The following is a 21,387-nucleotide window of genomic DNA, read 5'->3' on the forward strand; positions in this document are numbered from 1 at the left end:
AAGGTCCACTACTATCATAATTATAAGGTTCTAGGGGAAAGGGTTAAGTTTCAGATACATACTGAAATCCTGTAACCTGAATTATCATTAAATTTAGATTTGATTTAAAAAAGTACACGCAGCCCAAGGTGCAAACAAATGTCAATAAAATAATATGTAGTACAAGCGGTCTCGACAAACGTTTACCTTATGAACTTTATTTATTACTAGCGGACGCCCGCGACTTCGTCTGCGTGAAACTCGATGTGAATCTTCAACTAACTATCTCCACCTTACCTCCACCCTAAAATTAATTAGAAATGAGTGAGAGTGTTATAAACGTAAGAGTAGACAAATATAATCAGAAAGCTCCGAACTGCTAAGCTATCGGGAATTATACGTGTTATTGTGAGTCAACCATAAAAGATATACATATGCTATCGTATTTTTTAGATGTATAATTTTATGAAAAACATTTTCGTCATACGTGATTTCTGTGTAGCTTTAACCATTAAGGCTGCACACGCGGCGGAGGCTTAAAAAATGGAGTAACTTTTCCCGTTTTCCCAACATTTCCCTTCACTGCTCTGCTCCTATTGATCATAGCGTGATGAAAAGTATACTATAACCTGCCCAGGAGTATGAAGTATAATTGTACCAAGTTTCGTTAAATTCCGTCGAGTAGTTTTTGTTTCTATAAAGAACATACAGACAGACAGACAGACAGACAGACAGACAGACAGAAAGACAGACAGACAGACAGACAAAAATTTTAATGATTGCATTTTTGGCATCAGTATCGATCACTAATCACTCCCTAATAGTTAATTTGGAAATATATTTCATGTACAGAATTGACCTCTCTACAGATTTATTATAAGTATAGATGACTTTATACTATAATGAACAATTTAAAAAGTGTCAACTAATGCGTATTCATCATCATCATCATCATTATCAGCCGATAGACGTCCACTGCTGGACACAGGCCTCTTACAAGTACTTCCATACACAACGATATCGAGCCGCCAGCATCCAGCGGCTCTCTGCAACCCGCTTGATATCCTCACTCCACCTTGTGTTAGCTAAGTTAGCCCTTGACTACAATCTCACCTGATGGTAAGTGATGATGCAGTCTAAGATGGAAGCGGGCTAACTTGTTAGGAGGAGGATGAAGATCTACACTCCTTTCGGTTTCTACATGGCATCGTACCGGAACGCTAAATCGCTTGGCGGTACGTCTTTGCCGGTAGGGTGGTAACTAGCCACGACCGAAGCCTCTCACCAGCCAGACCTGGACAAATTAAGAAAATCTCAAACTGCCCAGCCGGGGATCGAACCCAGGACATCCGTCTTGTAAATCCACTGCGCATACCACTACGCCACGGAGCCCGTACTTGCTATGTATGTAAAAAGAACACGTTCAAGTAATTTCAAATAGTCCCGACCTCATAAAGACTGTTAGGATAAGTGACGTCAAACTGGTTCAAATGATGTCATTATTGAATTATATTGATTGAATATTGAACAAGTGACACGCGGTACGACGTGTAACTGCTAACAGTCACTGTTGTTTGTGAGATCGCTGTGTTTTGACGCCGATACGTAGGGTGACCATCGGTCCCGTCATTTGGGCGGAATAGACTCAATGTAACGCTAGAAAATTGTAACAATACTAACTTTCCCAACTCCAAGCTGCTACTGAGAATTACTTGGGAAACTCAGGATTGGGCGGTCGTTATCAACCCATATTCGGCTCACTGCTGAGCTCGAGTCTCCACCACGCTGGCCCAATGCGGACTGGCAGATTTCACACATTTTGAGAATAAAAAAAATTCTATGGTCTGCAGGTTTTCTCACAATGTTTTCCTTCACCGTTTGAGACACGTGATATTTAATTTCTAAATAATATTAGGATTGGGTAGACATAGGATTTGGTGAACTTCTTCTATAACATGATTCTCTACAGTTTAGGGCCTAGATAATGATGGACTTGTCGATATAAGTTTAAACAATATGTTCAAATTAAACACATTTATAACACCAAGCATATTATTGATGAATTAATTAATGACAAAGATCAATTGATCAGTTTTCAGTTTCTAACAAGAAGTAGAATTAATTATTTTATTGAATAACAACAAAATATTCTAAAGAGTGATAAATATAAAAGAGCAACTGTTGAGTTTATTCCTGGTTCTTCTCAACAAAACCTGCCTACCGATTAAGTTGAAGATTTTCTATAAATAATATTCAAACTTGACCTTGGTTTTAAAAGAACTTTTTAACCTTACCTTCTAAACGTAATCTATACTATAGTATGCGCATTATCATCTGAGTCGTCCGGTCATAAAAGTCAAAAAAGATAGGAATGTGCAGCGCGCCTACCTGCGCACCCTAATTATCGATAAACGGCTACCTGCGCACGTGCTAATGATGAGTCAATAATGATTTGGACGATTCTGATTGGTCGGTTTCTAATGTAATTGCATTGCGTATTTTTTTTGCTATAAATGTGTTTACTGCAATTAAATAAATACATTCATGTGTTACTCGTTGCGCACTATGGATACTAATATATAATAAATTTGGCAGAAGACGAAGATTCTGATGATGAAGACTCAGATGAAGATTAATTTTATTTAGTTAATAATTATATAATATGAAATATGTATTATATTAAATCAAATATTGTTAATTTTTTTAATTTTGTGAACAAGATACGATAATAAACTTTACTTATCGATAATATGTCTTTCATTGTTACACCCTTCACTAGACGGCTCCATAAGACCCATAAGTGCAAGCGAGATAGATATAGAGAAATGATTTATGGCCCTAAGACTCAGTTGTTAATGCTATTAGTATAATATTATAAAGCTTAAGAGTTTGTTTGTTTGTTTGTTTGATTGATTGATTGATTGATTGAACGCGCTAATTTCAGGAACTACTAGTCCGATTTGAAAAATTCTTTCAGTGTTAGATAGCCCATTTATCGAGGAAGGCTGTAGGCTATATATTATCCTCATATTCCTACGGGGACGCGAACCACGCGGGTGAAACCGCGCGGCATCAGCTAGTCGTAAATAAACGAAGTTTCGAAATGATTTGACAAATAGACCCGACAAAATATTCGACAATATTACACGTAGCACAAAAAAGTTTGGGTGGGACCTCTAGGTTTGTTTATGATTACATGGTCACCCTACACAAACCGTGATTGCAGCAAAGTCCGAGATACAATACTATTTTACGACGTAAGTACGGCTTGTGTTCCGAAGTTAACGTACCTTAACAATATGCATTGTTATACATTAACACTGGCGGCCATTGTGTTAAGTTTGTGTTAAATTCACTGCTACAAGTTGCTGTGTTTTTGTCACGTCAGCATAATTTTTGGTGTGTTTTTTTGCAAGTTGACGAATTAAAAAAGGAACTTCGAAAAACAACTGTGATGGACCTGCCAAAGCCAAAATTACCACATGAAACCACTGGAATGTCTCTCAAAAAGTTCAAATTGTTTATTAAACGCAAGCTTTTAGGAAAGTCTTCAAAATCAAAATCAAAATCAAAAATCATTTATTTCAAGTAGGCTCAGTTTACAAGCACTTTTGACACGTCAGTTGACTATTTGTAAACATTCTACCACCGGTTCGGAAGGCAGGTTTTGCTGAGAAGATACCGGCAAGAAACTCAACAGTTGCTCTTTTGAAAAAGTCATGCTGTATTATAACTTACAATTGATAACAATTACAATTTCTTATAGTTTTATTTCCTGTGTGAAGGTGGAAGCTGATCCAATGGCCTCCAAGCGCTTTTGTCTTTAAGGAACTCATCAATGTTGTAGTAACCTCGACTAAGTAAATGTTTTTTAACACATTGCTTAAAGCTATGCATTGGCAGGTCCATCACAGTCTTGGGGATCTTGTTATAGAAGAGTACACCCAAATCTTATTATAGTGTTAATCTATACTATCTATACTAATATTATAAAGAGGTAAAGTTTGTAAGTTTGTAAGTTTGTCACATTTTTTAAATGGGGTAATCTTCGGAACTACTGGTCCGATTTTAAAAATTCTTTCACCAGTAGAATGCTACATTATCGGAGAGTGCTATAGGCTATATTTTATTTTGAAAATCCTCTTAAACAGACTTATTCGCATGCGCTGCCTTAACTATTGTGTAAAATCGAAATTAATGTATGGAGGCTTTATGTATCTTTAAAAGTTCTACAAAAAGGTCTGCGACACCATATATCTATCTTCTATATATTAGCAGATATAGTACCTTTTGTGTTTTAAAAATTATTAATTTTATATACTTAGGTTTACGTCATTATTTATACAAACTTTAATCCTTATTAAAATAAACTATTTAATAATCACAAGGATATTATGGAGATAAGATTTGCCCTTTACAGTATGTTAATTACTTAAATAGTTTCGGAGATAATACAAAATTTCTAAAAGACGCAGAAATTCCGCTACATGACGCCCGGCGCTTTAATTTACGTAGTTCCCGTTCCCGTGTGAATATGGGGATCAAACATAGCCTATAACACTCGCAAATAACGTAGCTTTCTATTGGTAAAACAATTTTCCAAATCGGTCCAGTAGATCCAGAGATTACCTCCTACAACCACACGAACTTTACCTCTTCATATTATTAGCATAGAAGTCTCTATTTCTCTTGGTCATACCACCACTCTCGGAGGACCGGACCGATTTTGCTAAGGGTAGGAGTAAGATAGAGAAGTTACAGGGTAGTGTAGCGTACGGGTAGGGAAGCTTAGGGGTAGGGTAGGTTTAGGGCCGGGTTTAGGGTAGTGGTAGGGTAGGGGTAGAGGTAGGGTAGTGGTAGGGTAGAGGTACGGGTAGGATAGGGAAGTGGTAGGGTAGGGGTAGGGTAGGGTAGGGGTAGTAGTAAAGTTGACATCGAAATTTACGCGGACAAAGTTGCGGGCGTCCGCTAGTGATTATATAAATGATAAAAGCTTGGTGTTAAACTGTATTATACGACTGTGTTCTTAGTTTTAAATAAGTTTGTAAAATGGTGGTAAACACGCTTGTGGAACTCTCGTAACTTTAATTTTAAGTTTTCGAATAATTATTATCACCTTTATCTTAAGTTTAATATTATTACCTGACGTATCGAAAGAACTTGTAAACTAAGGCTATTTGAAATAAATGAATTTTGATTTGCTTTGATTTGATTATGTCCTGCAGTGGACGTCCATCGGCTGATGTGATGATGATCATAATATAGTAATTTATGTTGCAATGAAATACATTTCGTATTTCTTTATTTAATTTATTCAACTATTCACCCATACTTGAGTTATAAGCATATTTTTGTTTCTCCCTTAACATTTACCAACTGAGCAGTGATTGATGGGGGGTGTTTCGTGCCCACTCGGATTTCTTTTATCCGGATATTCTCGATACGCGGACAAAGGTTGATTATGATTGATGCGAGTTGACAGCCCTACAACACGGCTAATGGCCGCCCTGTAGTGACGCGACGTGCAAATATCGATACCTTACTTTTACACGTATTGACGACAAAGTCCTCCGCGACGTCTTTCTGTCTGTTTGCAATACATTCAAAGACTGCTGAACGGATTTTCATACGGTATACACTAACCCTCCCGGTGACGTCACTGAGGTCCCATAAAGAGCCTACGGCACTTACACAATCAGAAAAAAAGGTAAACACTAACAGATATAGTAATTCTTAGGAAAGGTTTTTTAGAAAAGTACTTAAATACATTTAAACTTTTCTACATTTCCATGATTTTTTTGATTGAAATTGTGACAATTATTTTGTCTGAAGAAGTCAAGCCGCCTAAGAGATTTTATTACAAATGCTGTCTTATTCCTCTATAACAAATACAATATGTACTTTATAACAAATACTTGTCATTATTATCTTTTATTTTATTATCTCTTTTTTGATTGTTTTCTGGAAGAGATCGCTCATTAGCAATAAGGCCGCAAATCTAAGGTACATTAGTTTTTAAGTTAATTTCTTTTTATTTTTAGTGGTTTAAAAATTTATTTTTATTTTTAGTGCACCAATAAAGTTTATTTCATTAATTCATCCATACGGTGGAATATTTCTCACTTATAGATCTAGGTACCTACTATAAAAAGTCCGTGATGGAATATATCTCACTACTCACCACTCATTTTAGCTCATAAATAATAATGGTCACGTACAATGAAAGCTTACACTTATCGATTTTGCCGCGAGCGAAGTCTCGGGCGATCGATTTATTTATTTAAGCCTTTTACATAATATTTAATACATGCTATATAGTAAAAGTTCATCAAGGCTGGGCAAAGGCCTCCCCGAAGAGGAAGCTCTTCCATTGTGTCCTTTCCATAGCTGATCGGGTAAAGTATGTACCTTCAAAGGCAATCAGATCGTCTTTCCATCTAGTAATCGGTCTGCCTCTTTTTCTATTTACATCCCTTGGCCACCACGATGTTGTTACACTACTCCAATTGTCGTTTGGTCTTCTCGTTATTTGTCCTGTCCAGTTCCATTTCAACTGCTTTGTTAGTTTTCCTTAGTCTTTCACTTTACTTTTTAGTCGAATATGTGTATTTGGCACCCTTTCAATCAATTTTATGTTTAAGAAGTTTCTTTCCATGTTGCGTTGTGTTGTTTTTAGTCTCTTTGTATGATTTCTATTCAGTGCCCATGTTTGACAACCATAGGTAAGGGATGGTGCTATACGTGCATCAAAAGTTTTCGCTTTGAGACTTACTGGTATGTCCCTGTTTTTAAATTCTACAGATTTCTATCGATAGTTGAACTTCTTTCGCGTCACTAGGACATTTTCTTTCCTTTTACAGAAAAGAAAATGAGCAATTCCTTAATAGCACAATGACAATTCAATATTATTGTTACAGCTCCGCTTTTAAATATTTTCATGCAATTGATACTTTTTTTAAAAGATTTTCCTTCAGGTATATTTTGTAGATTACTTTGCAAAATGATTTTGCTCATCCTTGATTGGTTAAATAACGTTGATTATTTTAGGGCCATATGATTATGACTAAGGCCGTGATAGCCCAGTGGATATGACCTCTGCCTCCAATTCCGGAGGGTGTGGGTTCGAATCCGGTCCGGGACATGCACCTCTAACTTTTCAGTTGTGTGTATTTTAAGAAAAAACGGTGAAGGAAAACATTGTGAGGAAATCTGCATATCAGAGAATTTTCTTAATTCTCTGCGTGTGTGAAGTCTACCAATCCGCATTGGGTCAGCGTGAACTAAGGCCTAACCTCTCTCATTCTGAGAGGAGACTCGAGCTCAGCAGTGAGCCGAATATGGGTTGATCACGAAAGAACGATTATGACTATAACCCTGTATTGGATAGATCTTATTTTATAAAAAAAAAACTTAAAATTTACTCTACCAGCCTGTGCTAACATAAGTAAGTACCTATGGTAGATTAAGAATCGATTTGAAAAATTATTACACTGGTGGGGGACACTATCCCATATGCTATAGGCTATATTTTATTCCCGTGTTCCTACGGGAACGTGAACTACACGAGTAAAACCGCGTAGCGTCTGCTAGTACATTCATAAAACATATTTTCAAATACCACGTACGTATGAAACGTATGTCCAAGTCATCATTATCATCATCATATCAGCAGATGGACGTCCACTGCAGGATATAGGCCTTTTGTAGGGACTTCCAAACATCACGATACTGAGCCACCTGCATCCAGCGAATACCTGCGACTCGCTTGATTTCGTCAGTCCACATGGTGTGGGGTCGACCGACACTGCGCTTTCTAGTGCGGGGTCGCCATTTCAGCACCTTGGGACCCCAACGGCCATCGGCTCTTTGAACTATGTGCCCCGCCCATTGCCACTTCAGCTTCGCAACTCGTTGAGCTATGTCGGTGACTTTGGTTCTTCTGCGGATCTCCTCATTTCTGATTCGATCACGCAGAGATACACCTGACATAGCTCGTTCCAACGCTCGCTGTGTGACTCTGAGCCTTCTTATGAGGCCCATAGTTAGCTAGTTAGTTAGTTTGGGTTGTTAATGACGAAAAAATAAACTGTTAATAATGATGATGATTTAATTTGATTTCCTCGATGTTAAAGTTTCATTTTCACTCTTAACTACAGACAATTGTGACTTTTCCGTTTGTTGCTCCGCCGGTTTTGGCCTGGACGCTTCTAACCTCTTCATTTCATCCAATTTCTTCTCAAAGTCCTTCTTCTGTTTCACTCTTTTTAGACGGAACACCTCTTCCCTTTCTTTCTCCTCCAGTTCAGAGTTTATGTAGTGAGATGTCACGTTTAACCTCGGAATGACGATTTTTGCAAGGACGTTTGATTTTCTGTGGACAAATAAATAATTTAGTTAATAATCTGTTGTTTATTTTTTAAATTAATATTTGTATCAATATTGAGAGTGAGAGAGAAGCAGTTTGATGATTATAGCCATCGATTAATAAGTTTGTAATAAGCAAAGGGTATTAAAAAATACATAATTATATTATTAATCTGATTATGCAAGTATAAACAAGTTATATTCAAAGTATACACAAGTTAATTAGTTTAAAAGTTTGTTTGAGTTGAAATTATTCTCTTCAGTTCTCTGACTTATTATCTTCAAATATGGTCTCTCGTTCGTAAAATTATAATGAGGCAATTTATTTTTTTTCCAAGTAGGTATTCTAACGAAAGGAGATAGTGCTAGAACAGGTGCTAGATGTCTTAAATAAATACCTAATGAGTCAGAGAATTTTAAAATCGCAGACATCCAAAATGTACAAGTTTAGAATTTTCAACAAAGTTTCAAATGGTCTAGGGCTGTCTCTTTATGAAAATTGACGGCAGACAGGTTTTAGTAGAATTTTTATCATTCACACATGCTTAGGGTTGGATTTTTACGTTAAATTATCTTTTTAATTAAAAAAAAATAAAGCATTCCATAATCTAATAATTTATAATCGATTTTAAATATCTGCCTGGTCGTATGGTATAAATAGTCCATTTTTAACTTGCTCAATCAAAAACCTGAGAGGTACTTTATCATGTGTCTCAAACGGTGAAAAAACCTGCTTACCTGAGAATTTTCTTAATAGGGATGATGACAGTTTTTTTTTAATTGTTTACAAATTAGGAGTATGCTAATAGTAAAGCAATTTTCTAAAAGTAATAGGATATCTGCGTTCATTACTTTCGCAGCTAAAGGGATTTAAAGGGTCAGATTTGCGGCACTGCCACGGATCCCTGAACAAAATGGCAATAATTAATGACGTCGTTGATCCGCTGATCGTTAGATTTGTATGGGCGTTCAAACATAATTACAGATATCATTGTTATTTGTGCGTTTGTGTATAAAGTTCACTTATTGAAAAGTGTGACGTTAATGTAAGGAAGCTTAAAAATGTATGAATTTTCATCTAATTACGATGAAAGATGACATATCACTTATTGTTAGAAATAAATCAATCTGTACTAATATTACAAAAGAGAAAGTATTTAAGTCTTTCACGGCTAAACTAATGAACCAATTTGAATGAGTATAGAGAAAAAGTAAGAGCATAACTTAGGCTACTTTTTTCCGGAATAATCCACGGAGTAAAACAAACGGTTTTTGGGCGTCCGCTAGTAAATAATAGTTATAATAGTAAACACTGTATCGCGACTTTTTGACTTTTTAATTTCTCACAAATGGTTGCTTTAGATACAGTGTTTTGTCATAATTTCGCATAAGGGCAACAGATTGCCCGTATTGCTCGAAAGTGGCAACCCTAGTACAAACTCCATCGGCTAAATAACAGGGGTGTCACTCCTGTAGTCAATTAGGGGCGACAAGTCCGTCTATTTTAGTTCCGCATTAATATTTAAAACTCGCATTTCCAAACTTTGCGGTCTGCGGCCCGTCTCGCTACTTTACTCTGTGTTATAACAGTTTTAGTAGTTGGGATCTTTGATAGAGATCTGCAGGCTAATTCACTAACTTTGATGTGTATTCTCTGCGCTCGAAATTGTAGACGAATATACCTAGGACAGACAGTCCAGTTAGGTAGGTACAATTTCGAAAAAGAGGTGAATCCCCAAATCCAACTCGGCTGGGCAGCGCTCGAGAAACTCCGCGATATCTTTTCGTCCGAAATTCCTCAGTGCTCGAAGACGAAAGTCTTCGATCAGTGCGTGTTGCCAGTGATGACCTACGGACTTGGTCGCTGACTATGGGCCTTATTAGAAGGCTCAAAGTCACTCAGCGGGCGATGGAGCGAGCTATGCTTAGAGTTTTTCTGTGTGATCGAATGCGAGCTGCAACGAAGCTGAAGTGGCAATGGGCAGACCACATAGTTCGAAGAGCCGATGGACGTTGAGGTCCCAAGGTGAGGTCCATGCAAGAGGCGTATGTCCAGCAGTGGACGTCTATCGGCTGATAAGGATGAGTGTTAGTTCACATATACGAAATTGAGATTCTATATAACAGATGTCATCCGGTGTCTGCTGACAACCCTTCGTGGATATCATACAGTAGGTAGATGACATTTCTCAGTTGATTTGATGTTTATTTTAATTGGTTGTTAATAAAGACCAAATTAGTGAATAGGCCAGCATGCTGTGATGGGTTTTCAAGTTAAAATTGCCGATGACTTCAGAGGCACAGAAAAATGTATAATACTTATGCTTTTAGATTCCACAACAATTAGATATTCCCGACATATTTTACTGAAACTGTTAAAATGTGAATGAAATTAATATCACGATTACGAATAGTAAAAGAAAAACATCGTGAGGAAACCCTGCATGTACCTGAGATTTTTTTTTTAATTTCTTAATTATCTAGGTGTACGAAGTATAAGGTGAAGTGATAGAGAAGTTGTGTACTATTAGCCTAACCCCTGACATTCTGAGAGGAGACTCGTGTTCAGCACTGAGCCGAACGTGGGTTGTTTATTATGATGAGGGACACCATTAACTTCCCAACTCCGATCTGAGAATTAGTACTGATATTTTCTTAGAAGAAAAAAAAGTTCAGTATGAAGTACAAAGCCCGGCCCAGGAGTCAAACCCCGGACCGCGTGATCCAAAGCTAATCGTTGGATCAACGAGGAAGTTCAATCGCTATCTTCAATCAAATCTTGTTTTTGTTTTTTTTTTTATGCGGTCATTATTTTTTGCCGCTCATCTGTATTTTATTAAGTCATTCCCCGCCCAGGCAGCGTCACCACGCCTCTTGCTTTATTTACTGGCGCGCAATAAATACTTATTGTGCCGCCATATTGGATTTACATAATGACCTACAAACACAAAGTTGATTATCCCTGACGACGCTATACAGGGGCTGTAAACTACAGCTCACTGCTTGGGTAATGATCGATTCACATTGGTAATGTGCAGTAAAATGTACCGCATTGGTACACTGATTAGTCTATGGTTTAGGACCTCGAGGTCATGGGGTTCGAGTCCTGGATCAGACAATGAAGACTGCCCATCCCCGGCATCTAACCGCCCGGCAGTTTACTTGTCTAAAAAAATCTTGATAATTCTTCTTTCTAGATAATGGAAGCAGAAGCTGTAATTATCAAAAGTCTAAAAAGCGGGCTAACTTGTTAGGAGTAGGATGAAAATCCACACTCCTTACGGTTTCTACACGACATCGTAAGTTCTTCATACTCATACTTCTTCATACTTCTTCTTCATTATTATGAAGAGGCAATTTTTGTGAGTCTGTGAGATTGTAGGCCTATAGTAGACGTAATCTCTGCACCTTCTGAACGGATTATGATTATTCTTTTATCAATAGAAAGCCGTTTAATACGCATTTTTAATCACCACATTCTCACGGAAACTGGAAAACCGCAGGGCGAGGCGCTGGCTAGTATATACACAAACGTACTTGGACTAAAGTGTTTTTCAGATAGCATGGGTACGGTGACAGTCGCTGGTATGACGTTCATAATACGTATCTACTATTATCATGAATCGCGACAAACTTTCAAGAGTGAAATTTTAGCAGACTCAGATTTGTTTAAAAAATTAAAAAAAATAATATCGAACAAAGGTTATCTATGATTCACAACATTTGTCAGGACAACTGACAATGACCTTGAGTGAATTCACGCACTTGTGAACGTTGTGTGTAGAGTTAAAGGTACCTTTGACTGTTAACAAACACTGCCCTTTTCCATCAAGTCATTCTCCCCTCCTAACCCATAAAGAATTACACAACAAGAGATGTGGACGGCTCGAACGCCACGAGCACACTGAAGCCAACACGAGATCGAGCGACGTCATATCCGTCTCAGACTACTATTTCCTACACTATTTATTAAAAACATGTAAATTTAAAAGTCAAAAAAACAAACTGTCACCCGCACCATGCTACAAAAAGGCCTAGGAAAGGAGAAAAAAAACATCTTACATCTTACCACTACATTCAAAGGTAAAGGTCTTCCTAGAATAGATTGCCTATACCTATCATTAGCTGGTACCTGTCGCTAGAGCCTGTCACAGCATTACGTGCAATTATACACTTTCAATATACACTTTAATTATACATTATACACGTCCGCACAGACAGACGAGCCGGCGTCGGGGACGAATAATTTATCATTTGACCGCCCGTTCTTTCGATCGCCGATACCTACTTAAGCACTGTACTGTATTTATATTTTTTGATTTACACTATACGACAAAGATTTCTTCATGAAATTTTAAAATATCACACTTCACCCTTCACACTAATATTATAAAGTTTGAAAGTGTGTAAGTATGTTTGTTCCTCTTTTACGCTGCGACTACTGAAGCGATTTGGTTGAAATTTGGAATGGAAATAAAAATATAAGTAAAGTAACATACGTCAAAGTTAGTGAATTAGCCTGCTGGACCTCTTGTAACGTACCAGTGAACGTTAATCATTAGACAGTTAAGCTCTAAATAAAAAAAACATCTACCGAACTGATGGAAAAATATTTTCTGATGTTTTTGTACGTCGGGAATGTCATACGGAAATGTCAATTACCAAGGAAGTTTTACCAATTACAAAATGTATTTAAAAAAATTGTGACGTATCTACGACCTACATAGTGTCTCGATTTTTTTCTTTCTTGTACACCCGTTCACTTGTATTTGTTCACACTGCTCGTTTTAGATTAACAGAATCAGTTTTGTTTCCATTGGCAAAACATACATGCAGCTTATTAGACCGCAACTCTGCGACTATGAAGTTATTTTCTTTTACATTTCAAGTGATTACAGGTTAGATACAGATTTGATATTTTAATTTATGGGAATTTTCCTGGCTAGGATTATGTTTTCCCTGTATATGGCATGAAAAACTTAGCGATAAAATGGAATCAATATCGTATCACTTTATATCGGATCGTGAGGTGTAAATGGGAATAGTTTATGATTCCCTTTGTAACTAAAATCTGGGCGATCCGATTATGAATATTATATCCGACGGCAATATCGATTCTGTATCGAATAGCGAATATTGCATTAATTATTCTATAGCTATTATTACTTAGTGTATTTTCGTCATTTCACTCGAGACATCGAATTTTGCTTTACGATCCCTTTTGCGAAATTCTATACGTACTTCCATAAATGCACTGTCTTTGAACAATCCTTGATATAAAAAGATTTTATTTACTGTCATTAAGTTAGTTATTCATAAACATTCATTTATAAATTAATATTTAGTACTTGAAAAAATAAAAATATCTGAGTCGTACCGTTCCTACCATTTTCTGTGCAATATTTAGTTAATAAATATTTTTGCCCAGACTTTTAATAGTTACAGTTTTTATTAGAAAATTTCCTGTTCTTGTTGAATCTTTTGTCAAATGTAAATATTTTAAACAGTTTTTAAGTCAAAAACCGAACCCTTTTTTGTTTTTAGTCAATGGGGATGATGACTAGGTTTGAATATATTGATTTTTATGATACATTCGGGTAAATAGGGTCAATGTTAACTAATTTATACATAAAAAGCAAAGATTGTCTGGATATTTGCAAAATAAATGAGATTATAAAATTTTAAAAACTATTAAAAATATTTTATCGTAATTAGATGAAAATTCATACAGTTTTAGCTTCCTTACATTAAATGTGACATTTTTTAATATATGAACTATAAGCATAAACGCACAAATAACAAAGATATTAGTAATTTTGTTTGAACGCGCATACAAATCTAACGATCATTACATTGCCTATGACGTCATTATTTCGAGCCATTTTGTATGGGGCGTTTTTCAGGGATCCGCGGCAGCGCCGCAAATCTGACACTTTAAATCCCTGTAGCTCCGAAAGTAATGATCGCAGATACCCTGTTACTTTTACAAAATTGCTTTACTATTAGTATACTCTTAATTTATATACAATTTAAAAAACTGTCATCATCCCTATTGTTTAGAACTTTTGCAATTTTTGCAATTTTTGCGACCCTTGAATTTTTTCAAAAACTATCTACATGCGATTCCTAATCGAATGACTCAAGCATAGTTCTAGGAGGAGAAAAGTTTTGATTTATAAATAGCTTTTGTGAACTATCACTGTTTGGGAGGTTACAAGCATCTGCAAAGTTAAAGTTACAGTGCTGTCGTCATTTCCATGGCAAATTTGTTTTAAATATTAATTTAATTTTGAAATCCTATATACAAAGTTATAATTTGAACAAGACGTTTTATAGAAGAAAAGTTCGTCGAGCTGATGAAAATAGCCAAATCGCCTCCCAGAATCCCAGATTTTCATTATTTTATTCCAAGTAATATAATAAATGCAATAGTAAGATTGTTTTTTTCACGATTAAAACGCTAAACCGATTTTAAAATTTATACACCAATGGAAAGCTACATTATCAGCGAGTAGGCTATTGTACCCCCGTTTTCCCGCGGGCAACCAGAACTACGCGGATAAATTCGCTAACTAGCTAAAATTATTATTCGTTGTCAACCCATATTCGGCTCACTGCGGAGCTCGAGTCTCCTCTCAGAATGAGAGGGGTTAGGCCACCATGCTGGCTCAATGCGGATTGGCAGACTTCACACACGCAGAGAATTAAGAAAATTCTCTGGTATGCAGGTTTCCTCACGATGTTTTCCTTCACCGATTGAGACACGTGATAGTTTATTAAAATGCACACAACTGAAAAGTTAGAGATGCTTGCCCCAGACCGGACTCGAACCCACACCCTCTGGAATCGGAGACAGAGGTCATATCCACTGGGCTATCACGGCTCAAATTATTATTAGTCGTATTATTATGGTCGACATATTCGTAACTACTCGTAGAAGCATAGAATTTCTCAAGAAGCAAAAATACCTTGAACGCTTTTTAATTATTAAATACATCGTGTCATCGATCGCGCCAAATTGGCCACAAAATGGCTGCCGCGTAGGGTTGCTTGCGTATTACTAGCGTGCTTGTAATCTGTGACAACGTTTTTGACGTTTGGAAAAATTAATAAAATACTACGAAATGCTTAACTTTTATTCGATCGATATATTTCGGACCCTTATTCCATGTAAATTCTACAAAAAATTAATATTGTTTATGTTAAGTTTGATGTAAGTCAACTACCCTACTGACACCAACGAAATAGATTACCCTGATGGTAAGTAGAAAACCATCGCATATACATATATATAAATCCTACTAATATTATAAACGCGAAAGTTAGTGTGGATGTTTGTTCAGATGTTTGTTTGGGTGTTTGTCACTCTTTAACGCCGCAACTACGTACCGATTTACTAAAATTTATAACGAAGATTGATAATACCCTGGATTAACACATAGACTACCCTTTTCACCCCGGAAAAATCCATGGTTCAAAAATCCAATTCAAAAAGCTCTACTACTTCTTAAATCAAGGTCTGTAGAGTTTGAGGTAGGCTAGCTAGCTATTCGTATCAAAGGTTTAAATTTTTGCTTACGTTGTCTCCTACGCCAGCTAAGTAAAAGGTTTAAAAGTTATGTTTAGTTAAGGGTTTAAAGTTTTCTAAAAAGGAGATGGTCCAAAATTGTATGGAGCCCAGGTTAAGTCATTGTACCCTGGCGGAAATAAAAGTAAATATTTTTTTTAACTATTTTTGATTATAGAAATCTACTAATACTTTCGAAATAATATTCATTCTCTTCCAAAAATGCAACACTAATATGGGTAATAATGGCGGATTTATGACGTTTTCAATGCAGTAGTCGATTTGACGTTCGCTGTCAATTGTCATGTCCTAGTTGCTTTATGGGCGCCATGTTGATAAAACACAAAAACTTGGGTTTTAATTTTATTTATTTCTTTTAATTTAGTTAGATTTACTAACTTATTTAGATTTTAATAAAATCCTTGTATTTTTTAAATTTTAATGATACGGGGTACAAGAGTGGACCTGAAATGGACCATCTCCTTTAAGGTAATAAAACTTGGTATAGTCAACCCTATGCACGTGCAATTTTCCCGCCATCTTGCCGATATAAGTAAAGTACAGTGCGGTCAATTTGGTCATGAATATTACAAAAGGATCAAATTACGTCTATTCTTGTTGGAAAATCATTAAGTTTTCTGCCTACCGCTTGATATAAAAACCAACAAAAGTAGTTCCGTACAAATCATTCTTTGTCATTTCGAAAACGTCAAGCTTTTGCCAATGCTTTTTTATTTTAAATTTTCACGTCAAAAATGTACAATATGTTACTGTCTGTCCTGTCATCAACCCATATTCGGCTCACTGCTGAGCTCGAGTCTCCTCTCAGAATGAGAGGGGTTAGGCCAATAGTCCACCACGCTGGCCCAATGCGGATTGGCAGAATCACACACGCAGAAAATTAAGATAATTCTCTGGTATGCAGGTTTCCTCACGATGTTTTCCTTCACCGATTGAGACACGTGATATTTAATTTCTTAAAATGCACACAACTGAAAAGTTGGAGGTGCATGCCCCGACCGGATTCGAACCCACACCCTCCGGAATCTGAGGCAGAGGTCATATCCACTGGGCTATCACTGGGCTATACTGGGCTATATGTTACTGTAATTAGGATGAAATAATATTGTAAAGGAAAATTTGCATTCTATAATATATTAGTTGAATGTCTAGGTAATTCAATAATTTAAGATCAATACTCGTAGCACATTCTAGCAAATAAATAATTAATTAATTTTCAAATGACTCCCTTTCATACGATACCCAAAACGTTTAATTTAATAGACCGCTATACAATGCTTATATACTCTTTTATTTTTTGGGATACTTAATAGGAACTTGGGAAACGTATATTTTTAGATTTTTCCATAATATAATACGTGCATACATGTAGACGATATTTCTTGCCAAGTTTCATATTTCTCTTGCGAGTGTCGAAATAGTATACAAAATATGCTTTTTTAAGTTAACATAGATTTTTAATTTTTTCATCGCTTGAAGGGGGACTTCAGTATATGATTTTAATTTCAACACCTTCACGCGTTCCTGAGATTAAAGGGTCTAGACACACACACGGTCGGATAGACAGATAGACAAACAGAAAACAAGCGTTTCGTTTTTCCTTCAGAAGTACAGAACCATAAAAACACATCCTTATCGACAAATTAAGCCATCAGCTTCATATAGACGACTTCATTTCCATGCATCTCTCGCAGTTTTCAATCTAGATCGTTAAATATTCAGACATCGCACAAAGTCGCGGGCAATCGCTAGCAAGTTATTTAAGGTGTCGCTTTTTCGCCGGTGGCCAATGATATTTTATACTACAGATGGGGCACTAGCGCATCAAAACTGAGGCGGACAAATGTGGATAATTGACTTCATTTCATTTAGTCGCCTAATAAACAACGAACTTTATTTAAACAAATAGTCCCTTCGTCAAAAGTTTAAAGAAATAGGCATTTTAACAGTAGCCTGTCAGTATATATATAACAGTATAGTTTATGTGAGACAAAATATTAATTTGTACAAACGAAAAGGAGATCTAAACCCACGTCTTACTAGACACGGGCATAAGTTAGTTATTTCTGCATATCGTCTCCAAAGAGTTAAAAAATCTTTTGTGGGTTTGGGTGTACTCTTCTATAACAAGATCCCCAAGACTGTGATGGACTTGCCAATGCACAACTTTAAGCAATGTGTTAAAAAACATTTACTTAGTCGAGGTTACTACACTATTGATGAGTTCCTTAACGACAAAGGTGCTTGGAGGCCATTGGATCAGCTTCCACCTTCACACAGGAAATAAAACTATAAGAAATTGTAATTTAATTGTTATCAAATGTAAATTGTAATACTGTATGACTTTTTCAAAAGAGCAACTGTTGAGTTTCTTGCCGGTATCTTCTCAGCAGAACCTGCCTTCCGAACCGGTGGTAGAATCTTTACAAATAGTCAACTGACGTGTCAAAAGTGCTTGTAAACTGAGCCTACTTGAAATAAATGAATTTTGAATTTTGAATTTTGAATTTTGAAATAACAACTAAATATCGTCTACAATGCCGAGTTGTGTGTTTATTTACTTAAATATATAATGTAAGTAATGTTATCGCCGCGATGCAACGACTTGAGGTACGGACGTCTTCAGTGTGCTCGTGGCGTTCGAGCCGTCCACATCTCTTGTTGTGTAATTCTTTATGGATTACTTGGGATATACGGGGAGAGTGACTTGAGTGGAAAACGGGAGTGTTTCATATCAGCCAAAGGATCCTTTAACCCTACTCACAACGTTCAAAAGTGCGCGTCTTCACTCAAGGTCATTCTCTGCCATTCTAGGGTCTTATTTTGGTTACAGTTTGATTTGTTAATTAAGCTGTCCTGAAAAAATGTTGTGAATCATAACCTCTGTTCGACATTAGTTTTCTTATTTTTGAGTCTGCTAAAAGTAAACACAAAATTGTGTATTTGTGCGCTTATTGGAGTAGATAAATTTAAATCACTTTTTGCAATGATTTCCAAGGCACGTAACATATCTATACCTAGTGTAAAATATCATTGCTTTCATGCATCTCATGCAGTTTGCAATCTAGATCTGACAAACATTCAGACACCGCACAAAGTCGTGGACAAACCCTAGCAAGTTATATAAGGTGTCGTATTGTACAGGGTGCAGTTAATGCAACTCCGTGAAACTCAATTTCCTGAGTGAGGGTAGTCTGGGAATGTTGCATTTGTTCGTATCCAGACGCGCAGACTTTATATATATTGGTCGTAATAGCTTTGAATGCTTATTATGGAAACACTGAGTAAATATCATACAGAGTGAGTCTATACAAGCAACGAGGTGAAGCCGCTGAAACCGCTGAAACCCATAAAAAAACAAATGTCACGCGTCTCCTTGACATTCGCATAAACAAACTTTTTCATAGTTTGTTTGTTTTTTTCACAATTACGTAAATCAATTATATCAATATCAACCCATATTCGGCACACTGTTGAGCTCGAGTCTCCTCTCAGAATGATAGGGATTAGGCCAATAGTCCACCACACTGGCCCAAGACGGATTGGCAGACTTCACACACGCAGAAAATAAAGAAAATTCTCTGGTGTGCAGGTTTCCTCGATGTTTTCCTTCACCGTTTGAGACACATGATATTTAATTTCTTAAAATGCACACCACTGAAAAGTTGGAGGTGCATGCCCCGGACCGAATTCGAACCTACACCCCTCCGAAATCGGAGGCAGAGGTCATATCCCCTGGGCTATCATGGCTCAATCAATTATAATTATCTAATCAATAATTAGTTATAAAAAGTCTCTATCTTGGTTTTTAAAATATTTAAAAACATAAAACGCCATTTTTCTTGAATAATATTGAAAGTTACTGATGCGACGCTTCGTGTCGTACTGACTCGAGAATGTATTCGTTTTCGAATTTTGTATTTAGCGGAGCTACGACACCGTGTTCCGTGCGCTCCATCTGCCTATTATTAATTAATCTGTGGCTGGAAATAAAATAAACAGTTCGTTTGAGCTAACATCTTCAAATACGGTACCTGTAACGTAATAATAAAAAAAAATTAAACCATTGAGCCAGAGCACAGTTGGTTTTTTTTTATTCTTTAAAAGTTAGCCCTTGAGTACAATCTCACATGATGGTAAGTGATGATGCAACCTCAGATGGAAGCGGGCTAACTTGTTCGGAGGAGGATGAAAATCCACACGACAGGTTTCTACACGACATCGTACCGGAACGCTAAATCGCTTGGCGGTACGTCTTTGTCGGTAGGATAGTAACTAGCAACGGCCGAACCCTTGTGAATAAAAATTTATTGATGGTGAAAGTTTGCAAAAATAGTTTTTTCGCGTTTTTTAGCTAAACGGTGAGTTTTAAATCAAAAATAGTTCAAACAAAAATTGTTGATTATCCGATTCTCTACAATAAATATATATCTACACTTTTTTTAGAGGTATTGATATTTCTATTTTAAGGATTAATTTCACTAGACTATACGATCCCCTCTTTTTTTGAAAATCTGTTAAAAATAATAATGTCCATTAGTTTTTGAAAAAGTGCCAAATGATTAGAGTGTCTTCACCATGCCATATACACTATTTTTAAATGACAATCCAGAACTCGAACCCAAGTCCGTAAATCCATAGCCGAAAACAACAACCACTGGATCCAATGGCGTGCATAAGGTTTTCAACCAGGGTAAGCACTAGGCTTTATAGGTACGTAAAAATTGTACAATATGGAAAATTCCTTGAAAAATGAGTTCCCAGAGTAGGCAATGCATTTTTGCATCTATGAAGTGAACTCCTCTGACTGGATCACTAAAGCAAGTAAAGGACATATAAAGCTATCAACATACAATTAAACCATCAAAGGCGGCTCGCACCTTTGATACTTTACCTTTTTAGTCAAATAAATCATTACCAAGTTCAAACGGTATAGCTCAGCGCAATTAGCACGCTAAACATTATAGTGTAGGAGCCAGACGCGAGAATACACGAGGGATGAAAACAGGTAAATTATGATTAGTTCTACCCTACCCTGTATTCGGTTGATTAGTCAAATGAAATTAACTGAATTAGTTTAAAAAAGTTTTCCAGAAACTCTTATAGAAAACTTTTTTAAAAATATTTTACGAAAAGGACATAATTAACCGACTTCAAAAAAAAAGGAGGAGGTTCTCAATTCGACGCGTATGTTTTTTATGTTTGTTGCCGCGTAACTTCGCGTCTCACAAAAATATTCATTTTAGAGCACATGATCTTTGAACATTTTGAATTATTTTTTGTTAAAGAAGAAGAAGAAGAAATATACTTTATTGTACATTAAAAACAAAAATAAACAATAACTTATAATAACACTTAGAAACTAATGTACAAATGGCGGTCTTATCGCTAAAGAGCGATCTCTTCCAGACAACCACTGTGGAAGAGAAAAAAAAAAAAAAACGTAAGCACCGATT

General features: G+C 36.4%; 1 protein-coding gene across 1 annotated transcript in view; it reads right to left on the reverse strand.

Moving 5' to 3' along the window:
- Positions 1–8,085: 8,085 nt before the first annotated feature.
- Positions 8,086–21,387, reverse strand: part of LOC112055778 (uncharacterized) — a 52,170-nt gene continuing 38,868 nt past the window's right edge. The window contains exon 2 of the mRNA XM_024095982.2: positions 8,086–8,350. Coding sequence (XP_023951750.2) covers positions 8,086–8,350 — 265 coding nt within the window. The remainder of the gene's footprint in view (positions 8,351–21,387) is intronic.

Source organism: Bicyclus anynana, chromosome 18 (genome assembly GCF_947172395.1).
Source record: "Bicyclus anynana chromosome 18, ilBicAnyn1.1, whole genome shotgun sequence".
Taxonomy (NCBI): domain Eukaryota; kingdom Metazoa; phylum Arthropoda; class Insecta; order Lepidoptera; family Nymphalidae; genus Bicyclus; species Bicyclus anynana.